The sequence below is a fragment of the Pogoniulus pusillus genome, chromosome 12, assembly GCF_015220805.1.
Source record: "Pogoniulus pusillus isolate bPogPus1 chromosome 12, bPogPus1.pri, whole genome shotgun sequence".
In the NCBI taxonomy this organism is placed as follows: Eukaryota; Metazoa; Chordata; class Aves; order Piciformes; family Lybiidae; genus Pogoniulus; species Pogoniulus pusillus.
Window position 1 is genome coordinate 21,706,301 of NC_087275.1, and position 26,213 is coordinate 21,732,513.

Sequence of the window (26,213 nt, forward strand, 5' to 3'; positions counted from 1 at the left end):
TGTGTACCTGTTGTTTTCCAAACCACTTTTTAACCTATTATTCCTTCCTGACTGCAAAACAGTGAGATTTTATCTGAAGCTGCCTTGGTGACAGTCATCTGCACAGCAGAACACCTACAGCTTCCGCTTTTCTTAGTTTTACTTCTCTTCCTGTCTCCCATGTGATGGAGACCTTCCAAACCTAGATATTTCAGAATGGTGACTTTTGTCTTCACTCCTCCACACAGCCCCCACCTCCCTCCTGACTCAAACCCTAGTGGAAGCATGGACTTCCTATAAAAGAAAGTCTAGAAAAGGTATCCTTTGTCAATGTGACAGATGTCAGCCTGGTGACAGTAGGCTGGTTGGTCTTTTTCCTTTGTCATAGATCCATCAAGAAGGCTGGGGCTTGTAAAGTTACAACTGAGTGGCATATATTCTGCTGCTCAGCTGTCTTTCTAAAACAGCCTTTCTCATTGCTGGTAAGCTGTGAGGAGTTAGCAGTTTAGAGGCATATTTGTAGAGTGGAATAACACAAACACTCTTTTGGTTGGGTTTTGGATTTAGTATAGCAGAGCACTTTCAGGAGAAAACTTTCCTGCTGTTTTCATGTTTTGAGTTGTGATTCTTACAGCATGTGTCTGGCTCTGGTGTCATGTGAGGACTTGATTTTGTGTTATTTTGTTGCATAATACAATAATAATGGTAAAAGTAGCTTTTTCTTGGTAATTCAGCTTGTGGTGGCAAACTCCAGAGCAGAAACACAACTAGAGCAAGTGTGCCAAGTCTGTGTCTCAGCCTCTGCTTGGGAAGATGTAAGAGGGAGATGGTGGCTTTGCTACTGACAGCCCTGAGAGCGCCTGCCCCTGCTGGTTCCTCTGCAGAGATGATCCTGCACAGCGCGAGTACTGTGTTCAGCTCTGGGCCCCTCACTGCAGGAAAGACATCATGGTTTTGGAGCACGTTTAGAGAAGGGCAATGAGGCTCTTGGAAGGCCTGGAGTACATGGCCTGCAAGGAGTATCTGAGGGAGCTGAGGTTGTTCAGTCTGGAGAAGAGGAATCCAAGAAGAAACCTCATTGCTCTCTACAACTTCCTGAAAGGAGAGTGCAGCGAGGAGGGGTCAGCCTCTTCTCCTTGATGGCAAGTGATAGGACCAGAGGAAATGGTTTCAGGCTGCACTAGGGGAAGTTCAGGCTGTATGCTAGGAAATACTTCCCAGAGAGGGTTCTCAACCATTGGAATGATCTGCCCAGGGCAGTGGTGGAGTCACTGTTCCTGGAGGTGTTTAAGCAGTGCTTAAACCTGGTGCTTAGGGACATGGTTTAGTGTTGACCCTTCAGTGCTGGGTTGAGTGCTGGGCTGGATGATCTTTGAGGTCTCTTCCAACCAGATGTTTTCTGTGATATTGTGGGTGCAATCATAGAGTGAATTATATTATTCCTTTTTTTCAGAAGGCAGTGTTTTAGACCCAAAACTTAAAACAGCTCAGCAGTTCTCAAAAGACAGACTTTCAGTTCTTCCCAATTAGTATGCCATACTTCAGAGAAAAGCTTTGAACTTGGATAGGGGCTTGTAGGCATGCAGCATTTGCTGAGGCTTCATTTAGCAGCAGGTGGAAGCTCCTTCTTGTTCAGCCACAGCACATTTGCATGTTGACAGATAACTCTTTGTTTCTTATAAAATAATCAACCCTCAAACATCTCTTTTGCATAGTTTTCCATCCAGCAAGCAAAACACACTATTCTTCTTGTAACACTTATCTCAGGTGATCACAGATACCACATTTTTGTTTATCCTTTGTTTTGCATCCCAAATCAGGAGATTCTGTCACAATGCATTTGCCAGATTCACACATTCTATCTAGGAGATGGGGCCCTAGGTTTCACAGCTTGATGTGTAGATGCACTTACACTCATGAAATTTCTTTTGTAGTTTATTTTAATCTGAAAGCAAAGGATGAATTCCCACTTGCCTTGAAATTCAGCCACTTGGAGGGAAGAGGAGTGTTTTGTGTAGTCTTAGAGATGAGTAGACTGCCAGCCAGCTGAGGATGAGCCAGCAGTGTGCTCAGGTGGTCAAGGTGGCCAACAGCATCCTGGCCTGTATGAGGAATAGTGTGACTGGCAGGAGTATGGAAATGATCATGACCCTGTACTTGACACTCAAATACTGTGTTCACTTTTGGCCCCTTACTACAAGAAAGACATAGTGTTGCTGGAGCATGTGTCCTTAGAAGGGCAACAAAGCTGGTGAAAGGCCTGCAGAACAAGTCTTATGAGGAGCAGCTGAAGGACCTGGGACCTTACTGCTCTCTACAACTGCTTGAAAAGAGTTTGTAGTGAGGTGGGTGTTGGTTTCTTCTCCCTGATGTCAGGTAATAGAGTGAGAGGAAATGACCTGAAATTGCTGTTGAGGTTTAGAATGGGTGTTAGGAAAAATTTCTTTACTGGAAGAGTAATCAGACATAGGAAGACCTATGGGTAGGGTGTGGCCTCTGCTGCTGTGTTTCTTTCTGCTCTGGGCTCTGATAAATCCTTGTTTGGAGTGTTCCTGCTATGGCTCAGGCATCCCAAAAGCCTTGAATCTGGAGTTGAGAGAAGAGAGAGAAATAATGTCATCTTTAGTTGGGTAGAGCTCTCACAGAGCCATAGAATGGTAGGGGTTGGAAGATCATCTAATCCAGCCCACCTGCTAGAGCAGAATCACATAGTGTAAATCACACAAGAATATGCCCATGGGGGGGTTGAATGCTTCAGAGATGAAGACCCCACAGCCTCACTGGACAGCCTGTTCTGGTGCTCTACCACCTTCAAAGTGAAGAATTTTTTCTTTATGTTCACATGCAACCTCCTGTGTTCCAGCTTGTGTCCATTGCCCCTTGTTCTGTCACTTCAAAGACCCCCAGAGAAAGGGTAAGGACGATGGAGTCTTGAGTCCCACTCCAAGGAAAGCATCTGAGGTCCTACTCCCCAGTTGGTTGCAGTCCCTTTCTTTAGTCCATGGAGTTCAAAGATATCTTCATCAGACCACAAAGGCAAGTGGTCCTTCTGCCCTGCAAGGACTGTATTTTAGAGGCTGACCAAATGCTTTCTCTGCCAGAATATTCTCTCAAACCTTCTATTTGGTCTTCAGGGAGGAGGTGACAGGGGGGTGGGAGGTTCCTTTGTGTTAAAATCTAGATTTTTGTTTAAATCTTTTGTCAGCTCTTAAATAAGAAAGTGTCAAGCAGTGCTGTTGAATATCTGTCCCTGGCCACACGAGTGAATCCAGTTGATTGTAGCCTGGTAATTTGCTGTAAGGAGATTATTGGATTAGAGCAAAAGCTTGGTTTGTCAGCAACACCACCTGACAGTAATGTTTATTAAGAAGTATTACCTATTTTAAATATTAGTCTACTTATGCCCCAGTCATATTTTCATTCTTGATGAGCTTCTCTGGTTTGGTGTTTTAGGAAACCACGTAAGGAAGGGGACACCCAGCTGCTTTTCCTGCTACTGATCAGTCAGTTTTAGTAGCTGCAGTGCTTCCAGATTTACCTCGATGTGCTTTTGTCATCATAATCCCTCCTCCATGTCAAGACTGATTTGTTTTCCCAGTCAAGACTCTCATCTTCCGTTTTTGCTGTTCCATTTCTCTTCCTCATTTATCTTTTTTTTTGTTGTTGTTGTTGTTGTTTGTTTCATTAATAACAAATTGAGAAGATGTTGGTAGGCCAGTCGGGTATATGCATGCTAGCTGGAATCTGTGCTACACTCATTGCACTGGCTTTAGCTTATTACTTATACTGGTAAGTTGGATTTTGTGCTGCAACTGTGGTGGTGCTTGTGCTTTAAAATGCTTTATTGAGGTGGGCTCAGAGTGGTGGTTCTTCTGAAGTGCTCTCAAAGGCTGATGAACTCCCTAATTTGTGGCTGGGACCTACTTTCTCTGATTTGTGCTGATGCCTTCTTTGCCGTGGGACTGAGTTTTGCTGCTGTTTGATGTTTTGTATGTTTTTATTTGTCTTGAGAGCATAGCAGCTAAGGATTCTGTAGTATGTGCTGGGTGAAATGGTGACTGTGTCTTTCCAGTTTGTTGTGAGAACCTTTCAAAATGTCTTTTGCTATTATTTCATGCTCTTAGTGATCGCATCATGGTCTCTCTGGGCATGCAACTGGGCAATTAGACTACGCACAACGCATTAGGAAATTAGGCTATGCACCTGCAATGGTGTTTGCATCCAAATCTTCAGTACTTCACAAGAAATGTTTCAGGCAGGTGCAAGTTAAGGACTGCCATAGTTTTTCCCCGACCAGGAGCTCAGCAGGTTCCCCTGAGGTCGAGGAGGATGCTGGCATGGGGCAGTAAGGCTGGCAGCCCAGGTATGCTGAAGGAGCATGCAGCAATGGGCTTGCGTGGGTTTGGGAAAGGTAGGAGCAATGCAGGGCTGCCCTAGGTTTCTGTGCTGGCATTGTTGCTAAACATTTCTAAATGCATCCAGGACTTTCAGCCAAAAGAAATCTTGGAACTTCTTAGAGCTGCATCTGGAGCACATGGCAACTTTTATAAACCTGAATGCAATCTGTTGACTAGTTATAGTGGAAAAATTACATGTCCCTTCAGCTGTAAAAGCCTGCTGGAGTTGAAATTAATATAGCTGTGACTGGAAAACTTTTCAAGGGCTATGATGTTGCTGTGAACAAGTCCCCAGAATTATCAGTGGGTTCTTCTGTCTACTAGGCAATGAAGAGACAAATAAATGAAAATCTGTGGGGTGATGTTCTTAGCTTCATTTTTGCTGAGTGCTTTCTCCAGGTAGTTACCCTTGTACTATTTACAAGCTTACAGTCTTCCATGTGTGTATGCACACAATTCTGATATTAATGAATTTATTTACAATTAAGCTTTACAGTTTATTTTACATATCTACAGAGACCCCAGCTATACACTGTGGCAGATGAAATTAAAATGTATGATTGCTAGCCTCTTTAGTCCTCAAAATATTCAAGCAAATGGGACAGGTGATAGGTGTACACGTGAACACAGTGTAGTTTTTAAATGATTTGCATGTCTTGACTCAGAATGCTCATTGGGGTGAAGTATCCATCTGACATCAGTGATGCTTTTGTGCTGATGGAAGTACAAGTTAGTGTGTGTTAATACATAGGCATAGCATGTGCACTTCCTTTGTAATTCTCTTTTCCCTCCTGTTGTGTTCACTCTTAATATTCTTGACTTGAATCCAGGTCAGATTTGGTTTGCAGTAGAGATTACAATTCTGCACACAGCAGGAATTAACTGGTATTAAATCAGATCTTCTTCACCAGCCTCAGTGTTCAGGAGAAAATTAATGACATCACCTCTTTGTGAAAAGAAAGCTGATTCTAACCTCTCTGATTAGATATGAATGCAAGAGCCTCAGAGTGCTTTTTTCAACTTCAGTTTGTGTTTTTTTTTTACTCTCTAATTTGTTAATGCTTGAAGAAAGCTGACTTAGATATATATTTTAGTTTATTAATTTTTTAACATGTCTGTTCTGTAGAGAGTAAGTAGAGAAACTAATTTTTCTGTCTTTTATTTTTCATTCTTTCTTAAATGTGTTATTTTGGCTGCTGCAATTACCTTGGAATATCCTCAGACAGAGCTGGGGTGATTGAGATCAGAGATTATCAGTTCAGCAGGGAATCAACTTTGCATATTGAGAGATTAACCTGTTTTTCTCTAATTCCATCTGTGATTTTTGCTTCTGCTAGATTGGAGCACCCTTATTAGCTTGCTGCACAGGACATATTTTGGCCCTCTTCTGGGCTAAATTTAGTTTGTACTTTCTAAGGAAGCAAAGGGTCTTTGTTCCTCTGGGGTTTGTGTGGCTCTGTGCAGGCCTGTGGCTGGCTCCTTTGCTGAGTACCTGATGCAAGAATACTACCAAGCTCAGAAATGACCTAGGAAATGATGCATCAAGAAAAAAACATTGTTCAGGAATTTGAAGGCTGGTGCAAGGGACCCCACAGTAACAGCCTCTTGAAACTGTACAGAAAATATTCCAGAGGGGTCACGTGTCTCTAACCTTCTATGGCTCCACACTTAGGCTTGTTCTCCTATCAGGTACCAGTGCCTCACAAGATATACTGTAGGGGGATCCAGTGTATGTCCCATCTATATTTGGTACGTTTTTAATGTATCTAAATGCTGCTCTACTCATGCTTCCTCTAAGTGGTGTGGGAGAGGAGTGTTATGCGTTGGCTGGCACATTCTCTGCCAGGCCTGGGCAGCACAGCTGTCTGTGCCATGTTTTAAAGGGAGGATGAGGAAGGACAGGCCCTCGCAGTTCAGTTTTCAGAGTACATCTCTACAGTCATTCTATAGAAATAGATTTGTGTTGTGCCTTGTGTGTCATTTCTCCGCACGTAACGTGCCCCTGATCTGCTTGAAATATCATCACGTTTGTCTAAAACCTGCTCTATGCTCTGCTGCTTTATTTAGACTGCTTAAACTGAAGCACTGAGAAGATGTGTGTCCTACGTTGACTGGGTAGCTGCCTATGAGATAAGTGCCTAGAGATTAAAACAGCCAGTGTCTTACTAACACACTCATAGCACCAAACTGCATGATTTTAAGAGTATGGAGTAGTCAAGTAAATCACAAGTTTGCAGAGCAGCTGAAGCTTTGAGTAGTGTTCTCAATGTGGATTCCAGGGGGATTGTTTCTGTGCTGTGGCTGATGCTCATGGATCTGCAAACACAAAAATCTTGACACTCTAAAAACTCATTACCTGAAGAGCTTCTTGACCATGCCTGGTTGCACAAACCACAGGTTCATCCAGGCTAACATAGCATTGCTGTGTGTTTAAATTCAGTGGCTTGGAGAGGTTGAGTTTTACAGGTTTTTAGCCTGCTTTGGTATGGAAGTACAGTTTATCAGAGTTTAAATCTGTGTCCCACCTATCAGTTGTATATTTTGAACCCAGTGTCAGCTTTCCGTCCACACTTGACTGACAGGTGTCAGTGAAAGTATCTCCAAAATAACTGGCATCCTACAAATCTCATGGAGGTAGCCAGGAAGAGGAGAAAGGGGCTGTTAGGAGCCTTACCTTAGGCAAATGCTCTGGCATCAGTTGAGTGTTCTTTGGTATCTGTGTCTTTACGTGGATGTAAGCTTGTAATAGCAGCCATCAAAACTAAAATACAAGTTTGTAAAGAAAAAGGCTAAATTCCTTTCTTCAGCAAGCTGCTTTCTAATGATGAGTATCTGAGTACTTGTGCTCTTTGCAACCAGAGCAATTGTTACACAGGAACTAACCAGAGATAGATATAGATTCATAGAATGGGTTGGAAGGGATGTCCAAAGTTCATCTAGTCCAATCCACCTGCAGTGAGCAGGAACATCCTCCGCTAGATCAGATTGCCTAGAGCCTTGTCAAGCCTGACCTTGAACATCTTTGGGGATGGGGTCCAAACTACATCCCTGGGCAATCTATTCCAGTATTATACATATTTAAGCTGGAACTTAGGAGAAGCATGGGATTTTAAAAGCTGGAGGAAGGACTGGAAGAGCAGCTGTCAACACTGCACAGACTGTTTTTTAGTCTTGAACACAAACTAAGTTGACCTCAGGGACTTCCTGGTTGTTTACATTGCAGTGGTTGCTCTGGTGCAGACCTCTCTAGTCTGAAGAGGCAGGCACTTGTTCCTGATTCACTGGGGATGTGCAACAATGCAGTTCCTTAGGTGCTTAGTCTCCAGTGGTTGATTTGGATGCTCTTCATAAACAAATGACATGAGACTGTGATGTGAAGGAGATGTGACTTAACACTTTGACATTTGGAAAATATAGTGAGGGAGACCCATCATTTTAATGATACTGAGGAGATTAAGAGTAGTAAAACAAATGCTTTAAGTAAAACTTAAACTTGCATATATCTGAGGAAGGATGAGCTTCCTTAAAACGAAATCCTGGATTTGCAGAGCTGGTAGAAAGAAAAGCGAAGTTCTGGCTGTTAGCTGATAGGGTATGTCTGTGCTGCAGCAATGATGTGATTTGTTTTAAAGGAGGGGTGAAATGCTTATAAGAGTAGCCATGGCAACATAAAGCTTACTGCAGGCTGCAAAAACTAGTAAGTGAAGTGAGAACTCAGGAAGTTTGGATTTAATTATTATTGCTCAAAGTGCATTGCCTGCCTTCCTGTAGAACTTTGTAATATTTCAAGGAGGAAAGAGGTCTCAAACTGGTTTCCCAGGGTCAAATAATGAGGTCCCAGCATCCTTTTTTCTATGAAAATTGTAATTGCAGGCTTGTAATTTTACAAGCATTGCTTGTTTAAAATTATATATATTTAAATAGAAGAATATAGTTGTGTGGGACCTGTAGAGCAGGAGATCCCCATGTTGCTCTTTCTCCCCGCTGCCCAAGACCACATATCCCCATTGCTATCAACCAGAGTGAAGCAGCGGCACAAGCTGGGGCACAGCCCAGCCCTCTTTCTGCTCACTTCTACTGCTGTGGAGAGAAAAGAAGGCCTCACACAAGCCCTTTCCCAGACCCTCCCCCCCCTCAATCCACTGCACACAGCCATGTTACCCAAATCACACCCACTGTGCACTGCCACCAGGGACAATGGCCAGCAGCACAGACATGCTAGAGTGGCTGGTGGCACCCTAGTCGCAGGTGTCCTCACTATCCACAGATCTATCCTAGGTGTAGAATGGAAATAGAATAGAAGCTAGGCCAACTGCCTCACCCAAACGGTTTGAGGCAGGTTTCAGCAGCACTTATTTCACAGCTAGGTTGGATTGCTCAGGGCTTTGTGAAGTTGGATTTTGAAAATGTCTGAGGATTTACTGTCCTCTTGGAGTGTCTAAGAAATAACATGTTGAGTATACTGGCAAGGAGGTGGAGAAAGGAGGATGGAAGAATTCAGATGTACTGGTTGCAGGTGCGGGGCATGGTCTGATGGTGATATCTGCTCCCCAGTTCTTCATTGTTCCTGTACTCCAATTTGTCTCAGCTCTTCAGCTGTTTGCATTTCAAGGCTGCTATCTTCCCCTTCTTCCCGGAGACCTAAACACTTGCAAATCAGATTCAGCATCCTTCCTGTGCTTAGCTGTATAGGGATGCAGGGAAGCTGCTGTTTTGAGGGAGATTTGTATTCTTCTTGTGCAGTTCTTGGACTGAATTTACAGTTGACCTTAGTAGTAGCAGTCCCTATGTGTCAGATTTTCTGGTTTGCAGTTGTGTGGCTGGTTTTGGAAAATGTCCCTCCATGCAGAGCAATGACTGTAAGGTACAGCTGGGAGCTGTGTACTTTCTGTCACTGAGGAAACCATATACTGATCTGGAAGCAGGCAACAGTTTTTAAATGATAACTTTGTACAGTACTTAGCTTGTACTTCTTTAGCCCTTTTGCTGTTCTCTGAAGGGTGCTGCAGTACTGGTGTTACAAATGTATTTGGGCTAGTATTTCAAAGTCACTTACTGTGCCTAATTACTTTGTTATTGGTTACTTCCACTAGCTACTAGCTGGCTAGCACTCTGGCCACTTGCTATCAGGGGACCTTGCTCTATGGTGAGGGTGGAGGCACTCTGAAACATAGCAAATTAGGAGTTGTTTAAATCAGAGCAAGTGATTCAGGGAAGAGTGCTCCAGCAATTCTTCTGTCAAAAGAAGTTCTTTGCAGAAAGAGTGATTCACCGTTGGAATGAGCTGCCCAGGGAGGTGGTGGAGTGTTTAAAAAGGAGACTGGCACTTGATGCCACAGTTTAGTTGATCAGATGGTGTTGGGTGTTGGGTTGGACTTCATCTCGAGGGTCTTTTCCAACCTCATTAATTCTGTGATTCTGTAAAATGATAAACTCCTGTATTGAAATATGCAAACGCTGAATGGTTCAACTTTGATAGATAATGTTTGCTTTTTAAAACAAAAGTTTTTACACCTAACTAAACTTAATATTTTGGGACCTAACAAGAGACTTCATTACCAGATAAAAAGCAGATGCCTAATCTCAAGTTAGAATGCAGGAGTCAAGTCTAAGTGTGTTACTCTTTAAATATTTGTTAAGGCTTTCCTTGTAGTGTTCATCAAATGTTTAAAAAGTGCTCCTCTCAGCATCTAGATGTAAATCTGACTAAATCCTTTTTTTATGATATGATTATAATTGTAGTAGCTTCAGGGTTTTTATATTCATAAAAATGCATTTTCACCTGTGCAGGCAAACTGTCTGGCTTAATAACTTCAGAAATAACAAAAGGCTTTGGAGAGATATTGAATTACTCTGAAAATCCACTCTAAATTCTTCTCACTAAAGAGAGTAGCCACAGCCTGAAGGTGTGCACTTTAAGAACAGATGTGTACTTACTGCAAGGGAAAAAATGAGATGTAAGTACCAGGGAAACTGACTCCATTTAAAATTCAGAGATCTCATTTTCTCCCACCTATTTTTGATTCAGAGATTGCAGGAGACTCTTCCTTTTTCAACTCCCAGTCAGGTTTTCAACTTTGAATGAACTAGGTGAAATGAAGAAAATCGTCTCCTTACACTTGCTAACTCTTTTGAGACCAGAGGTAAATAAAACAAAAGGTCTTTCTTTGTAAAAGTAATTGGAATGCCTACATTTGAGGTGAAAGTGTCAGTATCAGCATTTGCTCCATGGGAAAGACTGAAAATAATAGATGTAAAGAGGAATTTTCTGATGGTTAAGTCTCGACCTCCCATCAAGTGGGACAAAAGTCCTGAGCTCTTAAAAATAGTAAAAATGCTCTTTTTTCACTTGGGAATGAAGGCACTGAGGCAACTTACAGCTTCAGCTATCCTTATGGTTAATTACATGTTTGTAATAGATTAAATAGTAAGTTTTGGTATCAGTTATCTTCCATCACTTTAAGCAACTGGAGTGTGGTTCAATTTTGAATGTTTGGGCTTTTTTTTGTTGCTGTGTTTGTGGGAGTTTGTTTGTTTGTTTTTAATTCAACTAGAAACGTGGGTAGTATTTCAGTCTCCCAACCTCTATTGTTGTTTTTGTCTACCTTTACATAAAGTGGAGGGAAGGTTTCTAAGGCTGCGTCTGGGACTGGCTTAGATGCAAGGTGGGTTACTGTGCTTTGGTCTCTGCCCTCTTCAGGCTCCTTCTGGCCTATGAGAATTGAGTGTCCTCACAATATTCAAGGTGTTTGTGAAGCAGTAACAGCAACCTGCAGAGAGGACAAAAGTAGGGGAAACCAAAAATCTGCCACAGTATTTCTGTAGTATTTGTGAAGTTAAATGTAGGGTGAGAATCTGTTCCAAGCCAGTTAAGAACTGGAGAGAATTACTCAATTTTGTCTGTCCCTTTTGAGAAGAGCACATATAAAATGCTCTATTTATTTTATTTTTACTTCTCTGTATCAGATATTCTAAGCCTTAGCTCAAGAGCTGACATCTATTACTTTTGTGGAGAGGGAAGATCTAATATTCTTGCCACATTGCCTGTAAAAAAGGGAAGATTCATGCTTCTGTCAAAATGCAAATTATATCACAGGTCCGTGGAGTCACAGATATTGTGTAACAATTGCATAGGTCTCTAAACTGCAGTGGGATGGAATAAATAATATTCTGGCTTGAGAAGAAAATCAGTTATGGCCATTCCAGTCTTTTGACATGACCTGTAAATCGTGGACTCTTCTGGCTTCCGCTTCCCACTCTTATCTCTGATTATGATGCTTATCTTCTGTGGGAACTGAAGAAGGGAGTCAGCTGGAGCACATCCCTGTGTACCCTTGACACAGGAAGATTGAAGTTAGAAACACAGTAAACTGGTATGCTTGCCTTGAGTAACATTTATACAGAAGCATGGTAAATTTAGAACAAAGAACAGAAAGTAGTCTGTGCCAAGATAGCCAACACCTCCAATGAGAATATTAAAACCAATATTTTATCCAATCACTGTATCCCACAACTTGTAGAGTTACCACAGTTTGTGGAGTGGCATATAAAAAGACTACTGCTGTAGCAGTAAACAGCTTCGGCTACCTTTATGTCCACATGTATTTGTGTTGCTGTTGCTTCATTTGTCACTAACTAATACAATGGTGACAATCTTCTCTGGGCCAGAGCTTTCTAAATACTAGCATAAAATGCAATTCTATCGGCCCTGCAACTGCTAGCCTGGAAATTGCTGGTATGTCCTATGTTATTTGTATAACTATTTCAGTAATTTTAATAGATCTGTATGTTAATATGTACATATAGTTAATATTTTTTATGTACATAAGCAACATTATTTTCAAAACCAGGCCTACCTGGAATTTTGTTCAGATGTCACTGCAGTGCTAACCCACCAAATCTGCAAGACCTCCAGAGTATCCACAGTACGAGCTGTAAATCTGGTTAAAACAGATTATCTCTTCCAGAGAGAGCGCCATGATGCTTCCTCCTCCCTTGCCCAGATGTCTGGGGTCCTCTGTAGTGGGAAAACCAGATTTTTCCAACCCTGGCCGAAAGACTGGGCATTGTGTGTTCTCAGCCACTTACTCCTGCTTCTGCAGAGTGGAGAAGTATTTTAAAGACTTGCTGTGAGACAGGGAAGTCTCTCGGCTCCTGGCGAGGCTTAAGGAGGAGGCAGCAGTGGTGGAGATATGAGTGCAGATCTCCATGGACATTTACTCTGCCCGCTCCCCACATTGGCCATCTGAGGCCCCAAAACTTTTGAAAGCACATCACTGTGGCACTGTGCTCAAACTTGGTAATGCTGGTTTGGCTTAGACAAGTTTGCTCAGCAGCAGCAGAGAGCATGAGCACACAAACAAGCAGGCAGTCCACAAGCGTCTGTGAGGATGTGATCTTTATCTACAGGATCCTAAAGCTCTCTGTTGTCTTTGAGAAGATTGCCCATACTTGCAGTGTAAATTTGGAGCAAGTCAGGAGCATGCAGATACTGCCATTATTGCAGGCTTCACAGAATTCAAAAGATCATCCAGTCCAACCCTCCTGCCAGAGCAGGATCACCTATAGCAGATTATACAGGACCATATCCAGGCAGGTCTTGAATATCTCCAGAGAGGGAGACTCCATAACCCCCTGGGCAGCCTGTTCCAGTCTTCTGTCACCCTCACAGTGAAGAAAATCAGTCTCATGTTTACGTGGAACTTTGTGTGCCTCAGCTTCCACCCATTGCCCCTTGTCCTGTCATTGAGCATCACAGAGAAGAGCTTCTTGACACTTACCCTTTACATATTTGTAAACATTAAAGAGGTCACTCCTTGGTCTTCTCCAAACTAAAAAGCCCCAGCTCCCTCAGTGTCTCCTTGTAAGGGAGATGCTCCACTCCCTTCATCATTTTTGTGGCTCTATGCTGGGCTCTCTGAAGCAGCTCCCTCTCCTTCTTGAACCAAAGGTCCTGCAACTGGACAGAATATTTGAGATGTGGCCTCATCAGGGCAGTGTAGAGGGGCAGGAGAACCTCTCTTGATGTACTAACCACAGAATGGCATTATCCTTCTTGGGCACAGGAGCACAGTGCTGACTCATTATCGTCCATCCATCCACTAGCACCCCCATGTCCCTTTTTCCTTTGCTGCTCTCCAACAGGTCAGGCTTGTTGGCTTGGTTTTATGTCATGAGCATTCAAAGCTGCTTAAGCATCTTCTGCTTGGTGGCAGTGGTGAAGTGAAGTGTCAGCTCCCATTGAGCTATGAGGTAAGCTCCACCTAGCCGTTAGCTCTCACAGGGATCTATTCCTTTGCATATAGGGTAAAGAGGTGTACACTGTTTACTGAAGGTTCCTCTGAGGTCCTTTCTTGGAGGCCACTGAACCTGGCTGGGAAAAACAAAAGCATTTAGCACCAGGAGCATCCCTACTGTTTGGTAGGTGTTGCATCTCAGTATTGCCTGTCATCTGCCAGGCTTGAAGCTGGGCAGGGCACCCTGCTCTTGCACTCAAAGTGAAATTGGAGAGAGCAGTGAAGCAGGACAGGAAATACTTGGCTCTTCTTTAGAGATCTGGAGTGGACCTGTTTAGACCTACTGGAATGTGCCAGGTTGTCCAAGAGCTTGTTGTGGGCTGCTTTTGCTCTTGAAACCTGTGCAAGCTGAAAACTTGACAGCATTTTCCCAGAATTTGTGGTTGATCTACCGACTGAATACCAAATGGGCAGGCAATGCCTGTAGTGCTCTGCACGATGGTTGAATGGCATAAATCCGCTGTGGCACACAGTAGGAATCTTGTACAGGCTTAGGAATCCACTGGTGTGTCTAACAAAAAAAAAAAAGAGGATGTTACATGAGGGAAGGAATGGAGAACTAGCAAGGATTAGCAGCCTACTTAGTCCCTGAAGGAGTTTTATCTCAAAGTGATAAAGAGAAGAGAGTAGCTGTCCCCAAGCAAAAAAGACTGGGCTAGGAAGATTTAAAATCTCCCAAGAGAAGGATCAAAAGTGGCAGAATGTATTTGACAGCCGTTTCTGAGTGAGTCATGCTTAACTGTCTGTCTGGAGCCACGAGGAGTTTGCAAAACTGGATAATTGTTCCTATTTATTTCTTAAATTATACGGAAGATAGCAGCGTTCTAGCTTGTGTGTTTTGGCATTAAAATGTCTTGCTGTGGGCTGATTTTTGTCTTTTTACTTTAAATTGCAGCTTTGCTTATCTTTCCCACTTCCACGTGAGAGCCAGGTCTATTCCTGCTGTGTCTGAGAAGCTGGTGAGAGCATGGCTCACCCTTGTCCTGGGTCAAGAGCTCACACCTCTATGTGTGGCTGCAGCAGGGAGGTTGACTTCTATGATCTATAAGTTAAGGACAAACACCCAGCACTGTACAGCCCCCAGAAGAGCAGTCAGCACAGGTGAACCTCACAAAGTTTAACAAGAGTAAGTGCAGGGTCCTGTACATTAGTGAGAAGAATCATTGCCAGTGCAGACTGCAGGATGAGGAGATAGAAAGCAGCCCTGTGGAAAAAGAGTTGGGGGTGCTGGTAGACAAGAGGCTGGACGTGAGCAGACAGTGTGTGCTTGCAGCCCAGAAGGCAAGTCACATCCTGAGCTGCATCCAAAGAAGCATTGTCAGCAGATCCAGAGGGTGATTCTGATACTTTGCTCTGGTGAGACCTCACCTGGAGTACTGTGTCCAGCTCTGGATCCTTCAAGATAGGAAGAACATGGACCTGATGGAGAGGGTCCAGAGTAGGGCCACAGAAATGATCAGGGAGTTGGAACAGCTCTGCTACAAGGACAGGCTGATAGAGCCAGGGGTGCTCAGCCTGGAGAAGAGAAGCCTCAGAGGAGACCTAATAGCAGCTTTCCAGTATCTGAAGGAGACCTACAAGAAGTCTGGAGAGAGACTGTTTACAAAGGGCTGTAGTGACAGGACAAGGGCAGTGGCTTCAAACTAGAGAAGAGCAGATTTAGATTGGATGTTAGGAACAAGTTCTTTACTGTGAAGGTAGTGGAACACTGGAACAGGTTGCCCAGGGAGCTGGTTGAAGCCCTTTCCCTGGAGATACTCAAAGTGAGGCAATCTGATCTGGTTGAGGATGTCCCTGCTGACTGTGTGTGTGAGGTTGGACTAAATGACTTTTGGAGGTCCCTTCAAGCCCAGACCATTGTAGGATTCTGTGATTCTGTCAACAAAATACAAGTTCAGCAACTGATCATCTTGATTTCTTTTTTTTTTGTCAGAGCAGCCCTTGTCTTCCCATAGGAAGCTGTTCCACAATTTAAAAATAGGAAGGAGCACTATGGCTGATGTCTCAGGGGGATGTGGACCTCTTATAGGTGTTCTCCACAGGGTGGGAGGGTGTTGCTGTGGCAGGAAATGCTCTAAACCTACAAAATTGCTCCCAACAAGTGGGGTCACGCTTTAGCACAGCATTTGCAGGGTAAAGGGATGATTTTCTGTGGTCACTCCTCAGTGGAGTTCACTGGTATGTGGAAACTATTCATGTGTGCATTTGATTTTGTAACCTACTCTCCCCTAACATTTAACTGGTAAACTTACAGGCTTTTAATAATAAATTGAAAGATTTATAGAGTGGGGGAGGCATGAACAGGGAATATTGTTTGTTTTGAGGATGTGTGCTCCTCATGTGGTTGTCTTTGTCCTGAGTGACTGCTACATTGTGCCTGGGCTTTACCTGTGGCAGAAGAAGATTAAATAACTGCTTCAGGACCTCTCATTTCTGTATGAAATGATGATCAATGTCAGAGCAATGTGTACAGCTGTTTGGGGGGGGGGGTGCCTTTTATTTTTTTAACCTTGAAGTGTTGGTATCTCATTAAGATGATGAGTCAAGCAAAAGGGTTTCTATTTGATGAGAATAGATTGATCTCATAAAAAAGTCCTCTACAGATACTAAGCCAGGCCTGTTGACACCAGTGGAAATTTCTATGGTTTAACAGACTTTAGATGGAGATAAAAATTTTGAATGTATTTCAGAGTCTGCTAGTTTGAGGCAAATTGGAATAATTTAATGAGAGAAATTAGATTATAGGCTGTAAAAAGGAAACAGTGGAACATATCTACCTCACTCATAGGCTTGCTGAGATGTATGAAAACAAGAACACAAAATGTAGATAAGACAGAGTGAGATAGTCAGTGTGTGTGTGTATCTCTGTCATAGGGAGTACCCTGGGCTGCTTCTGTGTAACTAATCCTTCTGCTTTCTAACCTCCCTGGCCGATCCTCCAAACTCACCTTGCCCGTGAGGTGTACTCTAGGATAAGGTAGAGGGGTGGAAAGAAGGTGGAAGGGTGGTTGGGAGCCCCTCCTGGGGACTCTGATTTCTGGGAGGAGTGTTGTATTTTCTGTCTTACTTTTAACTTGTGTGTTATAGTATATATCCATAAATGTTTTAAATAGCTGCTTGTATATTGTCCTGAGCTGTAAATATGAAGCTTCATTCCTTAATTTCCAGCTGGCTGAGTCTAGTCTGGGTGATTTCATAAGAGTGGGGGGTGGCTAACTCCCAAACAATCACACAGAGAGATAGTGGTGATAAATCTTCTACTCTTGCCCTTTCCTAGAGACTAACTGTGGTGTTGTTTCAAAGCCAAGAGTGACGAAATTTCAAGGAGTAAATTCTCATCCAATTTTGTAATGGTAACTCAATAGCCTTTTTTTTTTCTTTCTCAGGTCACATTACATCTGGGTGACCTAAATCTGGCTTAAAGTGTTCTTCCATTCACTACAATGTGGGAAATGGGCAGCGTACACGTTTTTCAATGAACTCTGCATCAGCCTCGTGTTTCGAACGTGAGATCTTATTGTGTGAGAAATGAAGATCATCTTCCTCACGTTTAAAAGGCTGGGGCTGTAGCAGATGGTTTATAATGCTGTGTAGGATGTGATTGAATAGTTGTCTTCTTGTTACAGCATATCTGGAGAACCCCTAGTACAGACTGTTCAAATGCATACCAAAACTGTTGTTATACCTGATTTCCTTCAATTTCCTTATTAGCTGTACTGACTCACCACTGTTGATCTCAGCTATATTTCTTGCCTACTTAGCTGTGGTTGCCAGCGATTCTAACAGTGTGCTTCTAATATAAATTGGGCCTGGATAGAGACTGCTGGCAGAGTGAGAACCAGAGCCTTGAGTTGCTTATTTTGAAGTTTGTGGCAAAGCCGTGGGCAAATACTCTGTCTGCTGGTTTTGTGTGGCTTCTGTGTCATGTAGGTCAGGCTCCCAAATTCCTCGTCACAGAAAGAAATGTGGTGAAGGACAGGAAGTGGAAGACCATCAATTACCTTCTTTCTTCCTGAATATTTTCCTGTGTCTGAGATAAGCCTGCAAGGAACGTCTTTTGTAATGGTCTTGTTTTAAGATAGAGCCCAGTTTTCTGTATCTATGGAGAGATACAAGGGAAAAGTAAGGAGCATGAAATTCTGACTTCTATCCTGATGTTAATTTTGCCATTAATTCAGTGGGACCAGGGTTTCTCCCTGAACATGCCTGGTAAAATAAGAAAGTAGCTGAGGAACTTTAAAGATTCATTTAAAGATCTAATTGCTCTCTACAACTACCTGAAAGAAAATTGTAGTGAGGTGGGGGTCAAGTGACTAGCCATAGGATGAGAGGAAATGGCCTGAAATTGTGCCAGGAGAGGCTTAGGTTAGATAGTAATAAAAAACATTTTTCCTGCAAGAGTAGTTAGGCATTGGAACAGGCTGCCCAGGAAGGTGGGAAGATCACTGTCCCTACCTGCCTGAACATGAGCCAGCAGGTGCCCAGGTGGCCAAGAGAGCCAGTGGCATCCTGGCCTGCATCAGGAATGGTGTGGCCAGCAGGAGCAGGGAGGTCATTTTGCCCCTGTACTCTGCACAGGTTAGACCTCACCTTGAGTACTGTGTTCAGTTCTGGGCCCCCCAGTTTAGGAGGGACATTGAGACGCTTGAGTGTGTCCAGAGAAGGGCGACGAGGCTGGTGAGAGGCCTTGAGCACAGCACTACGAGGAGAGGCTGAGGGAGCTGGGATTGGTTAGCCTGGAGAAGAGGAGGCTCAGGGGAGACCTTATTGCTGTCTACAACTACCTGAGGGGTGGTTGTGGCCAGGAGAAGGTTGCTCTCTTCTCTCAGGTGGCCAGCACCAGAACAAGAGGACACAGCCTCAGGCTGCGCCAGGGGAAATTTAGGCTCGAGGTGAGGAGAAAGTTCTTCACTGAGAGAGTCATTGGACACTGGAATGGGCTGCCCGGGGAGGTGGTGGAGTCGTCGTCCCTGGGGCTGTTCAAGGCAGGATTGGACGTGGCACTTGGTGCCATGGTCTAGCCTTGAGCTCTGTGGTAAAGGGTTGGGCTTGATGATCTGTGAGGTCTCTTCCAACCTTGTTGATACTGTGATACTGTGAATGTGTGGACATGGCAATTCAGGGTGAGGTTTAATGGCTGTGGTGGTCTTAGGTTGATGGTTGAACTTGATGGTCCTAGACATTTTTTCCCAACCCAAACAGTTCTGTGATTCTGTGATTTGCTATGAATGTAAATTACACTTTTTTTAAAAGCTGGATAGCTACTGCACTTTTGTCTTTTGGCTCTAAACATATTTTGTGTTCTGTGAGAACCAATTACCTCTTAGAGGTAACTGACGTCCTCACTTCTAAGCATTGAATGTAGCTCTAGATGATCAATGCTTTTAGGGCTTTTTTTTCCTGTGTGATGTGTCACAGAAATGTCCAGGAAAACAGTTGACTACTCCTTTTGGCAGTGTTGTGTTTCTGAGGGATGCTAGAATGACCAGACTGGGGCCTGTACTTTTATTTATCAACTGAAAAGGTACAGCCTGTGACCCCAAAAGCTTTGCATCACATCTCTGCTTCAGCTCCTGGGTAGGTGGTTAATATTCTTGAGTTTTCTGATCTCATAAGCAGAGGTGAGGGAAAAGATATTTATGCTGGTAATTTTCATAGCTGCTTTTGAAAACAGGTAGCCTGGGTCTGTTCATTAGAGAAATCTGAAGGGTGGAAATTATACTGAGATGTTTGCTTTAGCTCCTGGTTGTTGCTGTTTGTACCTGTCTTCTCAATATACACATGAAGCAGCTCATGGAAGAGATAGTTCTCACTTTGAATTAAAAAAAAAAGAGAGAGAGAGAAAGACAAAGGGGGGGAAAAAGTAGTTTTTAATTTGCCTTGTGTGTTTTTGATGAGCAGTGTTAGTAGAATTCTGAAAAATGGTGAGGAAACTTGATGAGACCTGTCCAACAACAGGCATTTTTGTACTGCTTCTGACTTGCAATGATATTAGCCTCCTTTCCTAGACAAGGCTTGCCAAATTATTCAGACATCAGGGAGGCTTGCAGAGCTCAATCTGAAAAATAGACTGTTTTAAAATATGATGATGAAATTTGTGGAGTTTCAGTATTGTAAGGATTCCACTCCATTTCTCAACCAGGAAAAATGTTATGGGATGAGTAAAAATACTGGAATTCATGGTGGGGGCAACACAGTCAAAGCAAAAGATATCTGTAATGGCTTTCATAAGTGAAGATAAATTTGGTGTGGTAGAGCAGAATTATAGAATCAGCCAGGTTGGAAGAGACCTCCAAGATCATCCAGTCCAACCTATCACCCAGCCCTGTCCAATCAACTAGACCATGGCACTAAGTGCCTCATCCAGGCTTTTTTTGAACACCTCCAGGGACAGCGACTCTGCCACCTCCCTGTGCAGCCCATTCCAATGGGAAATCACTCTCTCTGTGAAGAACTTCTAACATCCAGCTTATACCTCCCCTGGCACAACTTGAGACACTGTCCCATTGTTCTGTTGTTGGTTGCCTGGGAGAAACAACCGAAAGTGACAACAGAAGCAGCTGGAAAGTGACAACAGCATGCTCAGAAAAACTGAAGGCAAAAGGCTGGAGGTACAAGTACTGACTGCTGCAGGTTTTGTTATTGTCAAATATGTTAATCCTCACTGGCTTGAAATATTAGCATCAGTGGACCATTTTGCTAATTTCATGCTCCTATTCGTGCAGACCTCATGAACTTCAGAGGAACTGTACACACACAACATAATGACATTAATTAAAAGCTGGAGTTCAAACTGGAAATAGTATATTCTAGGGTGGTGAATGGCTAGATTTTGAATTTTGAGGTCATCAGTAAGTACATTTCATGAAATGGCTGTGATGTGTACTTAGTGCACGTTGTGCATCATTAGAACCTGATTCCTTAGTAAGAGGAGGCTGATGCAATCATGCTGTCTCTGTCCTTCTCCCTTGTAATGACTTTTGGACTTAGTGGCATGTATTTAACAGAGAGACAGAAGTATCAAAATAGTCTAATCATTAGGACTGTTGTGAATATAGAAAGCTGAAGAAAGAGAAAAGATTGTACTACTCCTGCTGCGAGGCACAGAGGATCTTTAGATACCTGTGCTGGTTTGAGGCTAATTGGAATATTTATATGAGAGAAATTAGATCATTGGTTGTGAAAAGAAAATAATGGTGAAGTGTATATAATTCATTGGTTTCCTGAGAGGGATAAAAGCCCAAAATATAAACAATCTCATTCACTTGTGGCTGTGTTGCTGGATCTATTCACTTCCTCTTAACTCCATTCTAATATCTCTCCATTAACAAATAACAAGTAAGCTTTGCTGGCTTTTAGTTTTGTTTGCCTGGCTGGGGCAGGGCGAAAGAGGGGCTGCCCTTGAGCCCTTCTGGGCAGTTTCCTTCATCTGGGAGGGAGTTTGGATTTCTGTATTATTTCTAATTTGTAGTTGTAAATACTTGTAAACATATTGTAATAATAATAGTAAATATATTGTGTATATATGCTTGTAAATTTTGCTTTGCTCTAAATAGAGCTTCATCTTCCTTCCCAACTCTCTGACTAGTCTGGTAAATTTTGGGCAGGGCAGGGGGAAGTTCCTAACCCACCACAATACCAGAGAATTCAGGCAAATGTGGAGCAACTCTGTACCCAAGAAATCTGCAGGACATATGACTCCTTGTCCCTATCTTGAGAGGCATGTATGGAAGGGAAGGATCCCAACAGGATGTAAAACATTTAAGAACTTTCTCATCAGAGAAGAAAAAGATGCTGTAGAGAGCCTGTGGTAAAGTCAAACAGCACCATGAGGTAGGGCACTGAAAGGCAATAGAAGTGTGCTGTTTGGCCTGAGCCATGTTTCACACTTGTGCTGTCCTGCAGCATGACTCTGAAAAGCAGATACTTGGCAAGGATGTGAAAGAAGGGAGAGCACTAACATTGCCCACAGTTCTCAGTGCGGCTGCAGAGGAGGGAATGGAGGTTTTGTGGTGAAAGGTCAATGTCGTGAAGCTAAAGGTGCTTTAGGAAAAGAGAGAAGCAGGGGAAAAAAGATATTCTACTGGGAGATTTTTGAGTGGGCACAATATGGCTATACTTTTACAAAGGAGAAATTACACATGCTGAGACTTTCAGTCGTAAGCTCAGGCAGGTGTTTACTTCTGACACATCACTTAGCTGATCGTAATACATGTGTCAGATGCAGAAGTGTTGCTTCTCCTCCACAAATGACTTCCCTGTCTTCTCCCCAGTCTGACCCCAAGATTCAACAGAAGGGCTGCTGACCACCTGTTGGTCTGTCCCTGAATTCCCTGGCTGTCCTGCATGGGCAAGAATGCAGAAAAGCAAAGATTTCCGGGGCTAGAGTTGAATTCTAGTTATCTTTAAAGTCAAATACAGTTAGGTGATGGATTGGCAGAAGGGCCACTGGCAGGTTCTCTGTTGAGTATTGAAACTGGAAGGATGAAATAACAAGACCAGCCTGGGTCTTTTTCTGTTTCTCCTTGTGCGTTTTGAGCAGCGCAAGTACCCAGCTGTGGTTTATGGAGTAATTCAGCAAACACTGTCTGCAAAAGGAGCCAGCTGTCCTTTGGCAGCTGTTCTCTTTATCCTGCAGCAGTACTGCTTAGACATGAAGTCCCCACACGCACAGGGGTGCAGTGAGCTTGGGTGCAGGCATATGAGGCAGCACAGCTCTGGAGTTCCACCAGAGTGAGACAGTGCCCAGCATGCCAGGCAGGAGAGCAGAACAAGAGTGGTGAATCCTGTTTTCCGTGTGTAATGAAGCTGCAGAAGCAAGATGCTGCAATGTCTCTCTGCAGCTTTCTGTGGTACAAAAGTTATCTGTCCTTTTGGGTCTGTACTGTGGCAATGCCTTTAATGTCAGGGACACATAGCACAGTGTTCCAGTTTTTCTCAAAGCAGAGAGGCTGTGAAAGTGAAGCCAAACCATTTTATTCGAGGTCAGTACTTGACACTTCTATTCTTCTTCGTGCTGTTTGTGTGTGCTTTGGGTCCTTGTCTGGAAGGGACCAAGCTGTGCATTGAAAGGCAGTAAGTGCAGGTCTAATGACTATGATTGATACCATCAGCAGCAGAGTTGCTTGGTTGCACAGAAGGCAGGTAGAGATTCAATAAATAGTTAAGGGCAGCAGGTGTGCAAGGAGGGAAATGACAATTTCCTGGTTTGTTTGAACTGTTCTTTGAGAGAAACCAGCTGAAAAGGGTGACTGATTGTGGAAGTGATGAAGATGGTCTTTAATGTTTGGTAGTAATTAATACAGTGACTTGAAGAATGTGCCAGTGGAAAAGATAAACAAGCTTACTGCAGTATTTGAGAGTGAAATGCTGAATACCATGGCTACCTCCCATACAGTGGTGGAGTGCATCCCTTTGGGCAGAGGAGAGGAAGGAAGACTCCACTTGTTTCTTTTTAAACACAAGTCTCTTGATTCCCAACAGCTGTTCTTGAAGTAATTTATTAATGGAAGAAGTGTTTCTTCTGTTTTTACAGGAAGAGATTGGGGGAGCTTAGATTATTCATCATGAGCAGTACCATTTTATTCACTTACTTTGCTTTCTGTGCTAGGTTTTCCTTCCCTCCTCTCTAATGTATTTCTGAAATGGGTAGTTGATTAATGCTGCAAATAGAATTTAATTGTGTAAAAGCTAATCACTCTGTCCCTTTAAAAAGCAGAACCTTCTCTGTGGAAGAGATGATAGAAAACAAACCTTCACAAGGGAAATTGCTATTGAGTTTTATAAATAGCAACATATTGTAAGCAGGTGGCAAATGAAAATGGTTTGGTTCCTCACAGCTGGCAGGTATTTCATTTTCAGGAATTGGGACCTTCTGCTTCACCTCAGAATGCTTGACTTGTCAGAAGTATTTGTTACCATCTACTGGCGGTGTAATCATTTACAACACTCGTGAAAGCTAAACATAAATACTGTTAGCAAGCTTTGACTGATTGCTCACACTTTTTTTTTGGATGGAATATGAAAGCTATGCTTTGACAAGCCTGACTGGCTTAGCTGTAGGACTTTAAGTACCAGTAGGTCTAAAAGGCCTGTGCCAGGTAATGCAGGGTTTGGAATTAACTTGATCTGGTGGCTTGGTCAGTACATTTTATTGGGTTAACTTTGTGCTGGCAGGATTTGTGTTGGATCTGACTTGTCTAAGCTACTGTGACTTTCTGCTGTTTGGACGTTGCCCTGATTTCTGCACCTGGTATAAATATGCAGCGTGCTCAGAGTTGAGCTAATTTGGTGGAATCGAGATTCTGCACCAAAGCCTTTTCCAGATTGAGTTGGTACTGCTGCATAGCCTAAGGTTTTTCTATATTTTTTTACCTTTTTTTCCTCATATGGTATATTTGCTCATGGAACCGTGGCTTGGCAAAGTAGGAAGTTACTGCATTTGCTCCAGCATGGGTTTTGGCTGTGGGCACACATAATTTCCAATTCTATGCCCTAGTGTGGCTGTGTTCTGTGGGACCAGCCCTGCTGTTTGCATCTCAAAACTCAGAGCAAGATGAAGAGCCTGCTCTCTAAATGGATTGCTCTACTCTTCTAGTCAAAGCAAACATGTAAACAAAGTCTCTGTAGCCCCTGCAGCCTTTGCTCAGTGCTCTTTTGGGAGAAGTATGTATGGAGCAGTGGCTTGGAGGGCAGGCCAGGAAAGCATCAGTTGGTTTACACAGCTCAAGAGGCTTGGCAGACTGTTTACTGTGTGCAGGGGGCTGAGGCTTCTGTTGCAGTCCAGGAGCAGCAACTTCTGAAGCTACAGCAGTCACAGTGCACTTGTTTACCAGTTGGGGTTCGACTGCTTCACTGTGAGTGCAGGGCTCTATGATCAGTATTAAGTCAGATTGCATGATCTTCATTTGAAGGGAGGTGAGAGAGTCATCTTCAGCAAGCAATCTTAGTGGTTTGTAAATTGTAAATAATGTTTCCTTCCTATTTTTGAAAGTGATTTGCACTGTCAACAGTTTATTGTTGGAAGAACTGAATGAGGCAGGCTTGGAGACTAGAGTGCTGGGTTTCCATTGCTGAAATTGCATGGACTATTTCACAGGTCTTGTTTTGCTTTTCCTCAGGGTGTGTAAATCCAGTCTCCATTTGACCCTTTTCTTTCTCTTTCAGGACAGTTATTCTGAGTGACGGCCCTTGCACACGCTTCTGAGTGGTTATCATGGGCTTCATTGCCTTTCTGAAGACCCAGTTCATAGTTCACCTCCTCATTGGGTTTGTCTTTGTTGTGAGTGGACTGATCATTAACTTCATTCAACTATGCACACTAGTCCTCTGGCCCATAAACAAGCAGTTTTATCGCCGAGTAAACTGTCGCCTTGCCTATTCGCTCTGGAGCCGTGAGTATGCTGAAAGGGGATGTGAGGGCTGGGGGTGGGAAGGGGCATGGATTTAATTCCTCTTTTTGTTAATTAAACAAAAAACATACAGATATATGGGGGTGTGTGTACATATCTACACATGTATATACTCACAAACATGAGAGAAAAATGATAAGTTAGTCTCTGTCAGAGCAGTACAAAGCAGCCATCTTTTCTGAGATATTGGGAAAATACACAAAAAGTCAAGGGGTGGATGTAAAATAATAAAATAATGAATAAATAAAAAATAATAAATAAAGCTTCTCCCTTCCTGCAATCCTGTTCTCACTGATAGAAATTGCTGATTCTGTCTCAGTGCCACCTTCATCCGACGACAGAGCCTCTGCTAAGTGATAGTGAAGGGAGAATTTTCAGAGTCTGCTTCAGATCTTGAGCATATGTACAATATTGACCACTTAATTAAGAGCACAAGTTGACTGTGTGGTCTGCAGGGAGATGTCAGTCTTAAAGTATCCAGCGTAGACGCCTCTATAACTGAGCCGTGTAACAACTTCAGAGTGCTTTTACACCATGCAGTGTCAATCTGTGATGCCAGTTTCTCCTCTGGTGAGCAATTTGTTGCTCTTTTCTTCTTCTGCCTGTGGGACGGCTTTGCAATGAGTGCAGCTGCTTTGCTTGTCTCTTTCAGGCCTTTGCAAAACTTCCTCCCTGTGGATGTTTTGGGTTTTATTCTCCTCATATAGCTTAACAGGGGATTATAGTTCTGAAATGAACGTTTAGGAGACTTCTTAGTCCAAATGTCACCTCCTGTTAAGGCAGTGAATCATCTAATCTATTTCCATTCTCCATTACCTCCCAGTATGCTTGGCCACTTACCTTAGTGCTCGGCTCAGCATCTATCTCCCACTTCGACTAAATGAGTCACCTAAATGAGTACTTAAATTGCAGTTGAGTAGTCCACTGACAGGCAGTCACATTTCTTTAAACATCAATTTGAAGTGCTACCAACAAAAAAGTCTCCAAATACTGAGTCCAGTTTCTTTTTAGTTTTGTTGTCCTTGCCCTTCCTGTGCTTTTTGTCCTATCTGTTGAGAATATTATCTAAGAAGCACAGGAGAAGGGAAATCAAGTAGAGAGTGTCAGGCAAGCTGTGAGGAGAAGAGGTG

The 26,213-nt window shown here is 43.1% G+C and overlaps 1 protein-coding gene across 3 annotated transcripts in view; it reads left to right on the plus strand.

Moving 5' to 3' along the window:
* Window positions 1-26,213, plus strand: part of AGPAT3 (1-acylglycerol-3-phosphate O-acyltransferase 3) — a 100,315-nt gene that overhangs the window by 46,952 nt on the left and 27,150 nt on the right. For all 3 annotated transcript variants that reach the window (XM_064152626.1, XM_064152625.1, XM_064152627.1), the window contains one exon: window positions 24,839-25,065. In XM_064152626.1, the coding sequence (XP_064008696.1) occupies window positions 24,888-25,065 (178 nt within the window). In that variant the 5' untranslated portion in view covers window positions 24,839-24,887. The remainder of the gene's footprint in view (window positions 1-24,838; window positions 25,066-26,213) is intronic.